Source organism: Pseudonaja textilis, chromosome 1 (assembly GCF_049901715.1).
Source record: "Pseudonaja textilis isolate UNSWEBS1 chromosome 1, rPseTex1.2, whole genome shotgun sequence".
Taxonomy (NCBI): Eukaryota; Metazoa; Chordata; class Lepidosauria; order Squamata; family Elapidae; genus Pseudonaja; species Pseudonaja textilis.
In genome coordinates, this window is record NC_141990.1 from 265934998 (window position 1) to 265952355 (window position 17358).

At 40.9% G+C, this 17358-nt stretch overlaps 1 protein-coding gene and 1 long non-coding RNA gene across 9 annotated transcripts in view; one reads left to right on the forward strand and one right to left on the reverse strand.

Moving 5' to 3' along the window:
• Window positions 1–407: 407 nt before the first annotated feature.
• On the reverse strand, window positions 408–2392 carry LOC148128187 (uncharacterized). The gene is made up of 2 exons (XR_015740997.1): window positions 1169–2392; window positions 408–470 (listed from the first exon to the last, which is right to left on the reverse strand). It is a non-coding gene; the product is annotated as an uncharacterized LOC148128187 (long non-coding RNA).
• The window catches only part of TMEM229B (transmembrane protein 229B), a 51640-nt gene continuing 36637 nt past the window's right edge, over window positions 2356–17358 (forward strand). For 2 of the 8 annotated variants that reach the window (XM_087921692.1, XM_087921694.1), the window contains exon 1: window positions 4532–4650. Coding sequence is in view for 2 of the 8 variants with exons in the window: in XM_087921689.1 (XP_087777815.1) it covers window positions 3194–3306 (113 nt within the window). In the remaining 6 variants the exon portion in view is untranslated. The other 6 variants (XM_026708624.2, XM_026708641.2, XM_087921690.1 and 3 more) reach the window with 6 other exon arrangements.

A 17358-nucleotide genomic window follows, 5' to 3' on the forward strand; every position in this document is an offset into this window, starting at 1 on the left:
GATGGTCCTGATACAGTGGTATTCTATCCATAACATTTGTTCCTTTGGAAGGAGCAAGCTAACAGGTGCCAACAGATGAGCTGCTGTACTTGTGCTGAAAGGTATTCTGTGAAGAGGAGATTCATATTTCCTCATATTTCAATTAGAGGCTCGTACACTCCTAGCCAGAATTATAGGTCACAAAAGTCTCACCTATATCTCTTTGTGTACAGTACATACATTCAGACAGAGGCCTTCTGGGCTATCAGTCAAAAGGAGCTACACAATTACTTCATTTATTTCTCAACTTTTTCTCAGAAAAGAAAAATTATTTAAAAAATTATAAAAGAAACAGTGAGAAAAGGATTTCACATGAACGAAACATATCACTGGGACTTTTTGAAAAGTCTCTTGAATCAGGTCAGTCATACAACAAAAGAAGTTGAAGTTTTCTTCACTGGAAATACCCAGCTTGATTCACAGAACTCCTCCTGACAGGATGCCATATACAAGGGAAACAAAACCAGAAAGACATTTAAATATCGTGAACATTATGTATATCACCATGGCTTAATAAGCTGCATAAATGTAGGGGAAAATATTTTACTAATTTCTTTTTTATTACTTCAGCAAATAGATTGAGCGTTATTCAAAAACTTTGACTAATAAGTGTCAAAAGGCCATTTTTTTCCTGACATAATTTTTCATAGATTTTAAATCTTTCTTGGTTTTTAACCTTAAAAATATATCTCGTAATGGCTGTAGAAATTTTTCAAAATAAATTATTGGAACAAAAGTAGCTGAGGTAGAACAATCTCATTTACAAAACAGAACTTGATTTCACATTTTCCCTTAAATATGCTTAAATCCCTGTGCACCCCCTCACATTGTGGTATAATCTCTCAAGACTGGTCTTGTAGAACCCATTCCCTAAATCAAATAAATTAACAGTAGATATTATCATACAAAGGAATTAATCTGAGAAACAATTTCATTAGTATGTTAAATGAAATATATTTAATTTTGAAAGAGCACATTTGAAGGAAAAGTACTCTGGGGGTACTCTGAAACCCAGATTCACACCTTTTTTGTGCTCTGTTTTCAGGCATTTATTGGCCAAAACCAAACATCACAAACTAGAACATTGTAACCGGCATTCAAAAAGTATTCAAAAAAGGTCAGGACTTACTTGACAAGGTTATATGGCATCAACACAGCAATTTCCATTTCAATGTTAAAATACTCTCCCGGGAATAAATTAGAGTACAGTCCACCCATTAGTCATAAAAAAACAAACAAAAGTACAAAAGAAGCCAAATTTCTCCCTGGCTTTTATCTGAAGTCAAAGCACTTCTAAAATAAATTTATCCCACAATGTCACCCATTCTGTTTATGCTTTAGGGAAGGACTAAACCAAACCTGCTTCTGCAGCACCTGGTTCTCTCTCTCTTATATACACAAAGATGTACATAACAAGCCATGGACATCATCCACTTTGGTGGGCCCAGCATATCTGTCTTAGCCCAGGGGTGGAGTCAGCCTTTCCAAATAGACCAGTGGTCAGATAAACTGTTTTTACATTTATGTAAAGCTACATTAACAGAATCTTGTAAGTCTGAAAGCCCAGTTCTTCTGCCCTCTCTCTTATGGCCTGAGAAACTAGTGAGGGTACCTTCTGAGCCTCTTCAGCCACAAACTTTCCAATTACAGGCTATGTTATTTCTTATCTGACTATTCTCTAGGCAGCGCCTTTCACCCTGTCACCTAAGGTCTTTCCCACAAATCATTATACCATAGATGGATGCTGGACCTCTTTGCTGCCACCCTGAAAATATGCCACTCCGGGTGACCTTGGGGCTCCCGTTGGTTGAGGGGACTTGTATTTGGCCTATGCAATCCCTGCTGCATAGAAGCTACTGGGGTGCTGATTCCCCCCAGAGACACAATATTAGACCTATAATCCTTCCAGAGGTCATTGATTGAAACAGTGGCTATAGAAATTGAATAGATAAACATTCCCAACATTCTTAAGGAGAAACCAAAGGACTTGGCACCTCTTCTCTTGGGGGCTCAGGGATGCAAGAGGGGACTTCCCAACTCCCACCCCCATAACAGGTGCAGGTAATGAGCAATCAGCTCTATTAACAGCTGCAAACCTAGGTCAGATGGAGAAGGAAGGCCTGCTTTTCTTCCACTTTTATCTCCTTCAGCCACCTTGGATCTAGCCTTAACTGTGACCTTTGATCTTCCACCAAAGGACACAGTTGAAATGTTGATTTTGAAGTCCAGGAGCTACCAAGACAAAAGCCCCACAAACCTGTCAACATTGGCAGCCCACGCTACTGTATATAAGCAGGAAGCAAAGCCCACATTCACGAACACTGGTGGCATTACCCAATGAGGGAATGAAAGGTCTGCCAGTATATAACCCAGCTCAAAGAAGCACCAAGGACTTCCCCAGTTCGGCCCCGAGCTACAGATATTCTCTTCCAACAGACCCACCTCTCGTCCTCAAGGAGACCCGGGGCCTGGGCCAAATACCGAAGAAAACAAACGTGCTGCGCGAAAATTGCCAGGAGGTAAATTATTCAAACCAGGAAGGGAACGCAGCCAACCAAGGACCTGGACGGAGTAACTCTTCCCTTGCTACGGCTCCTCAGCCCAGCGCGCGGGCGGAAAAGGAAGCCAACGTCGGGGATGGGGTCTGCGGCAGCGAAGGGATGGCGGAACCGAGTTGAGGGAGCCGGCCTGGTCTTCCTCCCCCTCCACCCGCCCTTTGACTTCCCCTCCGCCCAGCCTGCACCTCCAGGGCGCAGCAGCGAAAGGGTTAAGCGATCGAAAGGCTGCGGGCGAGGGAGGCGGCCGGCTGTCAGGAAGGAGCATGTGCAGTTTGCCTTGCAACCGCATCCACGCTATGGGTTCTCTTCATTGGCACAGTTGATCTTCGGCCGCGGCGCAAGAGCGGCTACAAAAAAGAACAGCTGCCGGCTCGCATCCATCCATGGAGCTGAGGCGGATGAAGTGCTGCTGAACGGATCCCAGCCGCGGCGCTGCGGTGAGCAGGCACCTGCGCCGGACGGCCCTCCTTTGCGTCCCGCTGCCCAGCGTCACCCGGGTAGGTGCATCCGCAGAGGCCTCCTCCTTCTTCTCCCCCTCCTTCCTGTAACGGGTTTGGGTCGCAGATGCTCGGAGGCAGAGGACCAGGGCGAACGCGATGAGCGCCGCTCGGGCTTCCCCCTTTGACCCGATGCAACGCGCAGCCCCGGGCAATTCCGCGGGGACCCGCGCTAGAGGAAGAGAGAGCCCAGCCCGTAACAAAGCGAGGAGGTGCTTAAGGAGAAGCGGAAGGCGAACGGGCAGTTTTCCTCCGGCTGCCCTTCTTTAGCCGGATCCTGCTTCTTAATCGCTCCCCAACCTCCCATCTTCCTGACTCCGTTCCCGGCTTCCGATCCGCCATGCCCCCGGCGGCCTGGGAAGGATGCTGAGCTGCTGCATCCTGTGTGGTGGGCTTGGCCTGGAGCGGGCTCGGAGGGTTTCGGCCCGAGGCTCTTTGGAGCGCGCGCTTTTTTAATTTTTTTTTTGCCCCCTCCCCGCGGGAGCTGCGAAATCCCCGCGCGTCTTCTGCGCTCGGCCATGTGTATCGCGGGGAAGCGGGGAATCCTACTTGCGAGCTTCGCGTCACGCCTGGGTATTTCTTGCCTCTTCTAAAAGGGTTTACTTAAACGCGGTGCCCTCCTCCAGTTGTCTCGCACCCTTCTCAGGAGGCATGGTCATCTCCTGCTGCTGTGGGAGGGTATTCCAATTGCTAAATCCTCGGGCTTCCCTCAGATTGTCTGCTCCTCTATTTTCCCTGTCATGGATTCGACTTCATCTCCCCAAATTCTGAAGAGCCCCAAATAGGGAGGATGTGCCTTCCAGTTTCGAGATTGTTATTTCTGATCCTACTCGTCTTGCCCCCAAAATCATGTTTATAAAACTGATTATACCAAAAAAAGAGAGCATTGGGCGCATTGATTTTAATGTCAGTCCCATGAGACAGGCTGGCAAGTGGTTCTTCTCATTTTGTAAATGGGAAGCTGAGGTTAGAAGAAAAAGGTAGGAGGTGACTCTTGAAGCAGATCTAAGCATTGTTCTCTCTTAAAATTCACAAGCTTTTGCAAGCTTTATTTCCTCAGTTTCTAGCTCACAGCTCACATGGTGTATGTCTCCTATCTAGTCTGCCCACTTTGACAGTTAAGGAGTTCCTTGGCTGTCTCCTATCTATAAAGACACATGTTCCCCACATAATTCAGCTAGCGATCTCCAACGTGCTATTATACTTTTAATGGAACATGAAGTATTACAGAACATGAAATCTGTTCTCTGAAATCGGTCGTGGTCCTTCTTGCTAACTCCTACAGCAAGTTTTATTAGATTGTACAGAAGCATCTATGAGTCCTAGCATGTTGAGAGAAAACTCTTCCAACGTGATGCCCTCCAAAGTGTTGGATTATGCCTGGCACTCCATAACCAGCATGCTTTGGTGAGCTCTCCAGAGATTATATGAATGGTAGTGTCACATATTTTGGGTGCCAGTTATAAAGAGGCTGCTGAAGACAAAGTTTTCTGTACATCCAGTGAATAGAAATTCTTATCCCGGGGGTACGGGGATATAAATTAAGTGCACTTGGTGTGGGTATATCATGTTGGGAGGATAGATTTGACCTAATCTCTTGCACATCATAGTAACAATGTATATTTATGTAACCAGTAACTATTTATTCATGTAATCAACTGGATCATTGCATTGAATATTGTTTAGGGGGTGGATGTTAAAATATGCCGATGTTGATCACTGTGGAATTCATTAAATAATATATGACACAGCCTCTGTAAGCTGTGTTCTTTTTATCATTAGCAGTATTATTTTTATACCACACCAAAAGCCAGGAAGTTTTTCCTCATTTGCTGTGATCAGCAAAACAAAAGTATATCTTCCTTTTAAAAGTTTAAGCTGAAAAATACCATTACGGACTAAAGTTGAGTGAATGGAGAAGTGTTACTTTTACTGTTTTTCCTGGTTATTCCTAAAGGGGAAAACATCACTAAATGTGTACCAGCATCCCACAGAAAAATGTATTTTATTGTGTGACCAAGAATCTTGTGCTGAAACCCGTTGGGCTGTATTGATTGAAGCAGCCAAGTTTTTAAAATAGTGATGATAATCTCCAACACTGAGGAATAAACAGAACCTTGGATGGGAGACTGTATGTCCTTCCACTTGAAGTAACCTTCTAACCCTATGAAATTGTTGCATTTTTGTGAACCATTAACTTAATAAATATCCAATTCCAAGAACAAGTTTTCTAAGTAAACTGGAAAACTTAAATACAACAAATTACTACAACATGATAATTTTATTTTCTTCAGAAAATTTTATTTACGCAAAAAGAAGAAACTTAATTAGGCCTTCATATTTCCTTATTTGAAGCACACTCAATTCTGTTCCTCTTTTTCATGGAGAGAAATATTGCAATTGAACACCCAACCTTAGGAAATTATTTTAAGCCGTATGACTTAACTAATGAAGTTTAAATAGGCATAGACTGCATATATTGAAGTCTGTTTGTTATAGCTAGGAAATGCAGAAAGGTATTTAAAAAAATAATATGAAATTTATGGAATACTGGATTAAGTAGTTATTACCATATTGTCTGATTCTGTTCTTTTCATTATTTGTTTTTTCGCCCATAATTTTAAGTAGAACCCTGATTAAATTTAGTAACCTACGCAAGGGCAATTTTGATCTTATATTGTGGTATACTATATTTCTGTGGTAAAAATATTGGCCATCTATGTTGCTTGAAATTAGAAAAGGAAATCCTTAACTTTAGAAATTTGCATGCCACAAGGCAATATTTTTCTACACTGAAAAAGAACAAAGTGATATGGCAGTGGGTTAATTCCATAGAATCTATGATACAGTTTTTGCTTTCCACATATTTTAAATAGTAAATGGATTGGTTAGTATGTATGACAGAAAGAACAAGTAGAAAGGGTAATTAAAAATGTATGTTTGAGACAGGAGAATTTGGGGAGAAAAACATTAGACTCCAGTAACTGAGTAGTGTATAAAATACATGTAAGTGCTTATCCAGCCAAGTTGAAGCCTTTTTAGCAGAAGCATTCTTACTTTCATTCTGGTTGGAGAGCACCTGCCTTAATTTCTAGGAGTAGCTCTTGAGAAATAACATAGTTTGAACTTCTTAATGTTTACACCCAGACGTGTCATATTGTTAATATAACTCACTTCCTACTAGAAGTACACATGACGTAATCCTAGAAGTAGGAGGGTTTTATAATGGCTGAATTGCAAAACTTTGGAAGTCTGTTTATAGACACATAGTAAATGTATTTTAAAGTTAAAAAAAGAAATCCTATCACGGATTTTTGTTATCCTTTATTGATTAAAACTGGATGGAGGAGCAAAGTAATAAAATTTATAGACTTTCTTGAAAATATTGCTAAAAAGCAGTGGATAAATACATATTAAAACAAACCTGCACAAAAGGACAAAATATCCATGATCATAAAGCAAGTCCTGCAATGGAATCTACTGGATTCTACCGTGTTTCTCATATAATAAGGCTGGGTCTTATTTTTTGGGAGCCCCGAAAAAATGGCCAGGCCGTCTTTTCAGGGGTGACTTAATTCCCCCCCTTGCATCTTCGGGCGGGCGGGTGGCAATGGCTTGTATGTTGACCTTGGCGTTGGTGGGGCACTTCGTATCGGGCTCAACGCAAACAGCACCATATCCGGGTGTGCAACAAAAGTACTTCCTAACAGCAAGCCCCCCCCACCATTCCCCCGATTTCGCATGTTTTAATATAGGCCTTAATTTGGGGGGAGGGGCTTAATTTCATTTCATGCCTATAAAACATGCTGGGACTTCCTACTGGGAGAGGCCATATTGTTGGAGAAACAGGGTAATTCTAATGGAATCCAGTGGCATCAGACACTTCATTCAATGCAAACTCATGATTTTTCCCTTTGAAAAATAAAGAAACAACTATCCAGTGTGAAAGGGAACAATTTTCAAACTACTGTATGGTGTTTGTAAAAAAATAAGCCACTGGCTTGGCAGTCAACAAACTTTCATGGTATACAAACTTGCTGGGGTGATTTTTTTAAAGAAAGGAATCAACTTTTAACATTTGCATGTTCTGAGTTGGCATATAAGCAGTTTTAATTTCTAGCCAAATGTAAAACTTTCTCTCCCATTGCTGCTAAGCTGCTCATTCAAATCAAGAAAAGGAATTTGGTGAATAAAATACTGTGTGAGAGTGCATACATTCTTATTTCATTGTGTCAAATAGTATATCCAGAAAAAAAAAAATAGCATTCCTACTAATGCATGGGAAACATTTGTATTTACATCTCACCTGATAGATACAGCTTTAACTCTTCCAAATCTTAGAAACTGAGACTTGGTGCAATTTCTTCCTTTCTTGCTTATGTTTTGCATAATTCTCAGCAGCCTGTCCTTTACTGACTGTTAGGTTTGAACTATGGATTTGAGGTTTGACTTTGGCCTCCAGTCACCAGGAATTTTCTGTTCTGTAATGAACGGGGCTTTTTAAATCGGAAAACTATAGCTTAAATCTGATATTTTACCCATAAGGGCTTTTGTAAAAAAGCGTAAATCATTGGTGCTAACCAGGTTCCAGAAAAATTTTGATAAAAAAAAAATCTTCCCGTTGGTTTTTCAATTTTTTCTTCTTCTTTGAAAATGTGTTGTAGAAGGTGCTAGGTTGGGAAAAACTGGTTAAAAGGATAGAAGATAATAGTGAGCCCAGCTACTACATCTTCTCCTATTTATATTAGAAATGGGAAGCTGAATATATTTGGTGGGATTAGAACAGTGCTTTTTGTCCATTTCTGGCTGGTGGAAGTACTCCGTTCTTATCTTTTGTCATCCTGTCTCTTGCATAGTAGTTGGTTATAGTAGTGCTGTGCTTGTGGTTCTTCAGAACTGACTAATAACACAAAATTGTTCAGCCACCAGTACCGTAAGTGCTTTCATCTATGTCCTAGAAAAAGGCTGAACTGGAGTAACAAGCTGAAATGATGCAATACTGAAGGGGTAATCTTGTTTTCTCCTCCCTGTATTTTCTTCTGAAACCTCACAGTAGAATCTGGAAGGTGACAGAAGAAAAGGAAAGGGATCCCAGATAGAAATACTGCTTATAATTCAGCTCCTTTTGTGATTCAACCTTTTCATCCTTGACTGTTGAGTTATACTACAGTGGGGAATAGGAAGAGTGGGAAAAGAACAGGAAAGCATCTAGACCTACTTTATCTCAATGCCGTCAATATCTTTTCCCATCAGCTGTTGACATACTGGTGAGGGAAGACAGCAACACTAGAGGACTCTACCAGGCTCTCCTTATCAGGCGCTGCACATGCATAATTAGGAAAACACTTCTTTTTTTCTTATGCCATATCCGTCATCGGACGTTGGCAATCATGTTGGCAACCCTATTTTTATCAACAGCCCTACAAAAAAGTGCTGTTGAGTTTTGTCCAAACCAGTCTCTTAGATTTTGAAGCCGTGATGTTCTTCTGACTGGACCTCGTTTGCCTTCAATCTCTCCTTGGAGGATTAAGTGAGGTATGCTGTATTTTTCTGGATGTCACATCACATGTCCAAAATATTCTAACTTTTGCTTTTTTATGGTTTTGATGATTTCTCCCTGGTTTTCCCAGGTGGCTTATTATCTCCTCGTTTTTGATTTTGTCAGCCCAGCTTATAAGTAACAGCCATCTGTAAATCCATATTTCAAATGCTTCTAGTCTCTTCAAATGGCTTTCTGTCAGAGACCAACTCTCCACTCCATAGAGCGCTGCTAGGTGGACCAAATACAATAGAGGCTAGATAGTAAATTGTATGCAAATATAGCCTTCTACAAATTCAAGGATGAACAGGCAGCACTTTAACTGAGCAATATGGAAAGGCTTTTAATCTGTAGATAATAAAGTCATTTTTTGCAGGTCAATATGTGGTGTCTGGATTCAGCCTTCAAGATAAAGGAAAATGGCAACTCCTTACAACTTGTAGGAGGCATAGGGAATGGCTGGGAAGGACTGGAGAAAGCGCCGATATCAAGGCATTATTCAGACATGAACTCATTCAAAGAAATTGATTTGTTGACTGGGATGTTGAGCAAATGTCTCACACAGGCCCCTCCCTAATTTGTACAAAGATAAATTGAGGGAGACGGGGGGCACATGGAGACTTGTCAGATTCTATTGCTATAGCTTTACTATAAAAGTACTTCTAAACTTGGATGGCGTTGATTTCTTAGACTAGCCTATGAGTGGTGGGATTCAAATGTTTTTGCCACCAGCTCGGTGGACATGGCTTGGTGGGCACCCTTTGTATGCATGCACACACTTTGTGTGCACGCATGTGCCAAACGCGCACTTTGTGCAGGCGCAGAGGCGTTCTAACTCGCCTCCTGCAAGCCTGCACAATCCCGGTTGCTTCAGCAGCTGCCGCACGGCACTCTTCTGTGCCGCGCAAAGCAGCTGCACTTCAAATTCAGCAGATAGAAGTGAGTATGGGGCCCCCGGTGGGTGGGCCCAACAGCAGAGGGGCGGAGAGAACTGGTTCGGTCTCCACTGCTCATCGCTCCTACTGGCTCGCCAGAACTGGGCCAAACCGGGCGAATACCACCACTGTAGCCTATCTAATAGGGCTGGAACAATTCTGTAAATGGGACGTTTATTATTGTTCATTCTGTTGCTTCGCAAATAAACTTCTAGCTTGACAGAATAGTAGTTACTTAAAAAAAGCTATATGGTAGTATAAGCTTGGCTCCCAGTGATATAACTTCATTTCCAATTCTAAAAATAATTAGAGTAATATTCTGGAAAGAAAAGAAGTTTTTCTTGTCACCAAACCTGGCTGGGTTGGTTTAAGGAAAGCATGATTAATCACATCCCCATGTCTGCCCAGCTTTAATTAGGACAGATTATAAGACTTAAGCTCTTGGCAAAATGTCAAAACAAAAGATTGGCCTACTTTTTAAACAAATGACTTTTGTCACATCAGCTTTGCTTCACAGGTAAACATGGAAAGAACATTTCCTATTATGGAGCTGGAAAGACTTATTTAGGGCACCAAACTCCCACCCTTCCCCTTTACTCAGAGCAGGAATCCAAAGTGAAGCTTTTTAGACAGATGGCTGCCTATACTCTCCTTGAACTTGTTCCCTGAAATGAAGCCCATCACCTCTCTAACTAACGTAGTCCATTGGTCCTCTGGTCTCCTTTTCAGAAAGTATTTTGTAATATGCTAAGTCTACTTTTTTATAACTGAAATCTGTACTTGGCGTTCTGTACTGTGGATCAAGAAAGGACAGAGTACTATAAATCACGCTAGTTATCCTATATCTATCTATTTCTCTGTTTTTTTCTGGGTTCCATTTGGTCTTTCTTAAATTTCATCCTATTATTTTAGACTATTGAAAATTTCATCCTACGGGTAGTTTTGGTTAATGACCATTCATTCAGCGACTGTTTGAAGTTGAAGCATTGCTGAATGAGTGGTACTTACCATTGGTTCTTGAAGTTAGGGCCGTTACAGCATTCCTATAATCATGTCATTGTGGTTTGAACACTTGCCAGCCAGTTTGCAATTACACAACTGTAGCATCTCATGGCCATGTGACCACACTTTCTGACCTTTCCTGCTGATTTCCCATGAGAAAAATCAACGGGAAACTGTCAGGGAAGGTCACAAGTCACTTTTTCTCTCAAGAAGCAGAAGTAGGCTTCAGAGTACAGGGTGGCCAAAATGGCAGAGATGGCGGAGAGAGAGATGGGTGATGGAAGTTGAAGCAGAGTCAGTTTGAAGTTGGTGGAAGTTGAAGCAGAGGAGGAGATCATGACCCTGGAATCCTGCACCTGGTTGTAAATATGGGCTGGTCACCAAATGCCCAACTTTTGATCACGTGACCGTAGGATCACTACAATCAGAACTTTGAATGTTGGCCATTACCATTCATTTAGGGTCATCATAACTTTGTTCAAAGTTCACTGAACAGATCGTTGTAACCCAAGGACTACTTGTAGTTATGTTGCTTTGCAGAAATGGAAAGACAGTATTCTGCTATGCAGAGAAAAGGGTGCTCTAAAAAAATGGTGATATATCAGATCAAACTCAACGTGGAATCTCATTGAGAATGAACCAAAGGATACACGGTTGATGCATCAGTATGATGACCAAATCATATTTTATTAGTCCAGTAGAAAACAGATCTTTCTTCTATCAAATCGTATCTTGTGGTATGAGAAATTTGTAATTCTGTAGTTGTAACATGTTAACATGTAGCTTATTATCTGTGCACCCATCCGAGTTCGCCTATTCTAATGTTTACTTCCTTTGTTGATTAAAAAGGAAGAGATGGAGTCTGCTGAGGAATTCTTAGAGTCACTCTTGGAGGAAAAAAAGCCTATAAAATTTTCTTTGAGACATAAATGTATCATTACCACTAACAATGAAATGAAAAATAAAAACAAAATCCAAATAAGTACTAAAATAAATGGCACTGTAATTGCCATCAAATTACAGATTCAACAGAAACTCTGGGGGAAAAAAACCATGAAGATGGGGGAAAAAAGCACAAACCTATTATTATCTTAAAGGGCAATGATATTATGCGTAATTATTTCAAGAATCAAAGTCCTGTTTGCTTGGGGAGGTGGCTAGTGGGAAGGTAACAGGTGCTTCACTGCGACCAGGCAGGCATTTAGTCCCTGGGTGTTCCAAACAGAACCTCCCCAAAGGAACTCTGAATCTCAGCCCTCCAAGGATTTTAACCTAAGGGGGAGAGTTGCAGTTTTCCCTGGCTTGGGCATGCAGCTGGTGTATAAGATCTTCTGGAAAGATGATGGAGAGAACAGGGGCCACAGAGAGACTGTCCTCGCAGTTTTATAGCACTTAGCAATAGCACTTCATATACATCTTCATTGTGCTTTACAGCATTCTCTGGATGATTTACAGAGTCAGCATATTGCTCTGAACAATCTGAGAAGAATGGAAGGCTGAGTCAATCTTGAGCGGGTCAGGATCAAACTCTTGGCAGTGGGCAGGGTCAGCCTGCAATACTGCATTCTAACCACTGTGCCACCATGGCTCCTTCCCGGCTCCTACATGGGCTGGAGATAACAGTAGAGTGGTAGGCTACTGTGCACCCTTCCTCCCCACAAAGGCCATTTTGTCTTCTTCCAGAGAGGAAGAAAACAATGCAGAGATAGTTGACCACTTGGCATGGACTCTACCAGGTAGCTGCCTATGTCTGTGGACAATGGATTTCCTATGAAGACTGATTCAGAGACTCAGAGGATGGGATGGGTGGGTGGAAAAGGAGGGTAGGTGAGGGTAGCAGGAGAAGGGTCTTTTGTGTGGAAGTGTGTTTGTGGGTAGAGTGTGGAGGTGGTCAACTAATGGCACTGACAGCTAGTGAGAGCTAGTGAAATTAAAATGCCTCAGCATGTCTGGCTTCCCCTTCCTAGGATGTGTGAAGTTCAGGATGATGAGAGGTTCTTGGCTTAGGAATTGAGGGGCTATATTGAGAGATAGTGCTACCTTTGAGGGGATGGGGACGGCCTGAAATATTATGGTGACAGATATAAGGAGATATGGTGGAAGGCAGGGAGCAGGGCATTCTCAGGAAATGGCGGGACTGATGTCTTATATCAATTTCAAGTTCTAGCTCCTTGGTATCAATCTCTCTACTCAGTCAGCAGATCTTCAGAAGTGCAGTCTTTTGGCTGCTGGTTCTAATTGCCAGGTCAGTCTGTAATAAGGCTTCCCTCAATTGCAATTTAATTGTTGATGAAAGGGCCAACCTGCCTGAACTCCTTGACTTCATTTCAGGGTTGGCAGTTGAGTTCCCCAGACTTATGGTCTTGGGAGACGTCGGGCTGCCTTATTTAGGAGTGGGCTCTGAGGACGCTTAGGAGTTCATGGCCACCATAAGAGCCATGGTTCTATCCCAGGTCCTCCAGAATCCGACACACGTAATAGTATTTGGGAATGACCTTGGAAGACAAGGGGAACATATGCCAAATGTTCCTCCTCATGTTTTATTGGCTTTGTGTTACATAATATAGTCCCATCCCTTCATAATTCAGCTTCTAAAATCAGATTTGTATTATCATCATCTAAAATCTTCAGAGATATATTTATCCATCAAAGCATATGCCTTCAAAGCCAGGGCATTTTAACTATATTTTGTAGATTTTCCAGCTCTTACCACTTTTCTAACTGCCAGGAGGCAGTTTTATTGATGATCAATAGAATGGAAAACATTGCACAGAATACACAGAGTGTAAAAATAGAGACATTTCCTTCCAAGGGTATGTAGAAAAGTCACATCAAATCTTCGTGGGTTGTGTGTGTTTTGTAATATAATACCTGCATTTTTGTCTCTCTCTCTCTCTGAGTGCTGAACAGAAGATAGATTGTATACTATATACTATTCTGATAGAACACTCTTCTGCACCTATCTCTTCTGCACACTGCAGTCACAGTATGGAATGAAACGACTTGAAAAACATATTCTGTTTTCCACACTGAGTGCTTGTTTGTAACAGTTGTAAATTAAAGTTCTTTTGAAAAACATCTTAGCAAACTATTCTTAAAATAAATTTAGTAGGAAAGAAAGGAACAGGATGACATTGTGCTGTGACTACTGCTGTTGAATTAACTGATCTACTGCAGTAATTGGGAACTCTCCATAATAAATCCTCTCCATATGCAATCTTGTCTTCAGGTTCTGTATAAGAAACACATTTGAGTAAAGAACCTCATTTGTTAAGCACGTTCAGGATTGCACCTTATTCTCTCTACACATGGCATAAAATTTGAGAACTGGTGATACTAGCTGAAAGTTAAGAAGGGGTTCTTTAACTTCAGACTGTCGCTTGTTCCATGCAACCTAGTATCTCTGAGCAGAATCAAGTGTCTGATATAAATTTCCATATCAGTGAAGAGAAATGTTTAGCTAATAATTATACAATCTATAATCTTCAAGGGATTTGAGGAATGCAGCCTGATAAGAAGCCAGAAACAAAAGGTTCAACTGATAAGTGAGATGAGTACTGTATTTCTTTAATAAAACTTTTTCTGCTCTCAGTCTTACTGATGGTTAACTTAAAATATGGTGCGCTGTATCTCAAGGCATTGCCATTCTTATTGATGCAGAAGTATTGTACTTGATCTGCAGTTTTGTGCAAACTATTTTGTGGAATGAAATAGAAAAGCAACACATTTATTTTTCAAAAAAATTAATGACAGTTGATTTAAAACATTTTAAAGTTCACACCCATTCATCTACTGACTTGGCTAATAAAATGAGACTGACTAATAGTGTGTGCCAACTTTTGGCTTGCCTGGGCCACATGCGGTCTGTGGGCTATGGGTTGGATGTGCCTAGTGTCGACCTAGACATCTTATCTCAGAAGTACTGTAAATCCCATTAAGTTGAAGTGTGTATAAAATAGCAGGTCCAATTCCCCGCTCAGAATAAAACCATACAACAGTAGGAGAGCCTGGAACAGAATTGAAGTGTCCCAGTAAATCACCCATTGCTTCTATGGAGTAGGTAACAGTTGGAAAATGTTAATCTGCTAAGTTGCTAAGCAACTACATCCTGACCTTATTTCCTATTGGATCACTGTGAGTTTAACCAGTGAATTAAATATTCTGCTTTAAAATGTGATAGAGATGATGTGATCGCTTTTATACAATTAGATCCCTTTTTCCCCTTGTTCGTAAGAGATCCAGTAGCCTATTTTGTCATTCAGTGACTTTGGAACAGCATACATATAATAGCTTTTATCATTGTGGATTAAATCTTCAAAGGAAACTGATCCTACTAACTGGAAGTTGCACAAGTTATGGGACTGGGAATTCTGAATGATTGTTATAAAAAAAGCTTCCTCTTATAAATAGCAGTTGGACAGTTGGACAAAGCCCATTATCTACATAATAGCAGGAGGTTTTTCTTCACTGAATGTGTTCAAGAAGCTAGATAGCCACCTCTCTGGGATGTTTTGAATTCTTGCATTGATCAGAGATTGAACTCAAGGGTGTAAATGCAATAAGAATAGCAATAGCACTTAGGCTTATATACTGCTCCATAGTACTTTCCAGCACTCGGAATGGTTTTCAAATGTCAACACATTGCCCCCAGCAATCTGGGTCCTCATTTTACTGACTTTAGAAGGATGGAAGGCTGACTCAACCTTGAGTCCCGTCAGGGTCAGACTCCAGTTATGGGACAGAATTTTCCTGCAATACTACATTCTAACCACTGTGCCACCAGGGTTATGGCTGATCTTTAAGCCATAATTAAGATTCTGATCTTAGGATTCAAACCAGGGGTGGGATTCAACCAGTGTTACTACCGGTTTGGTGACTACGTTTTGCGCAAAGCAGCTGAGGTTGAAAAAGCAGGAAATAAAGAGTCTGGGCGGGTGGGTGGACCAAACAGTTCGGTGTCTGCTGCTTTTCAGAGCTACTGGTTCTTTAGAACTGGGCAGAACCGGTAGCATCCCACTCCTGATTCAAACCCTAGTAAGCATTCTTGGTTCTCAAGGCTACTGCACTGTTTCGGGAACCAAGGAGATAACAGGACTGACACCTGAAAGCACAAAGGCATCTTTCTTACTAAAATTCCTCGTCAAGTTTGGAAAGTTCTCAAGCAAGCAAAACTCTGTGGTTTCTTCCCCAAACCCCAAAAACTTTAACCTTAGACTGTCTACTATTGACCTTACTCGTTTCCTAAGAGGTCTGTAGGGGGCGTGCATAAGCGCACCAACGTACCTACCGTCCCTGTCCTATTGTTTATTTTATTTTTTATTTTTCTTATATGTATCCATGTATTCATAACTATGTTTTTTACTTATACCTATTATCTTGTAAGCAATTGACAAATCAATCAATCAATCAATCAATCAATCAATAAAGGCTGAACATCATAGGTAAGTGTGACTACACAGAGAAACATAAGAAAACCCCGCACACAATAAGCAAGTTCACATTCTTTTTCTTCACTATATACTTTTTTTCTTTCTTTTCTATTTTTCCATTTTTTTTCCATTTTATTCTTTTAGGTTTTTTTATTTTGTAGTTTTTAGCTTATTCATTACAATTGTAATATGATTACTATAAAAAATGAAAAGCTGTGGGTGTTCAGACTTTTGATCATCCGTGTAAATGTTTGATGAGTTTTTCTAATGATAAATAAGAATAGATAAGAATAGATGGTGCTTGGTCATATTGTGGGATCAAATTTTGTTCTCCAAAAGACGGGAGCTGATAGAACTTCTTGAACATTGTTTTTTGCGTTCTCTGTTGTGCTCTTTGGTGTATCTTCAAAAGGCATATTTCTGGAGTCAGTCCAGCAAGTGTCAGTACGTCATTTTATTTTAGAGATGCAAGAACTGCAACTTCACAAACTCAGACAATGCTTTGTCCCATTTTTTTTAGAACTATTTGAACACAGCCAAGGCATCCTTCTTCCTCTCAAAACACAGGAGGGGCATCTAAGACCTTCAGGTTAAACCTCATTAAAATAGAGTGAGCAAACTTAACACGTCTGACCAACCTCCAAAGTAGAGAAGTTCAGTGCTTGCAGAATCGCTTGTTCATAGGCTCATTTTGTTTTCTGCAGGTCAGATTGGGGGCCGTGGGTGAAAAGTTTAGTGCTGCAATTCAAGGAGGATAGTTCCATATGCCTATCTGGCACAAGGACCTATAGCTTCATTAATGGAGCTGCCTCTATGGGTGTTGGAGTTCTGCCTCTGGACAGCAAATTGGAAGACCTCGTTCTGATTGTTTAGCAACTTGGCCATTCTCCAATTTATTCCTGGGCTTAATTCAAAGTGCCTTTAAGCCCTAAATCAGGGTTGGATGATGTTTTTGTGTACTATATTAAAAAAAAAAGAATGGAAGCATGGCTAATGATGTGGGGGCATCACTATAAAGGACAGGTTAAAAACATTGAGTGCTTTTCTGTGGTTTGGGACTTGTTTTAAGATAAAATGAATGTATAAAATAGAGTCAAAGCTTGACATTCCAGTACTAGCCACAATTCTTTAGAAAATTCATTGCTGAAAATAAATTTGGCACTGAATTTGAGAGCCGGGCAAGGGGGTTGCAGGTAGCAAATTGATTGTGGGTTGCCTATCTCTTCATTAAAATATTGGCATTCAGAATACTTTGAGGTGCCTTCTCTGTTTTAAGCAGCTCTGAGGACTTTGCTTCAGTTCCTATACTTTACTTGGGAGAGCAATCATTTTCCAGATGCTATCAAAGTATAGTGGTTT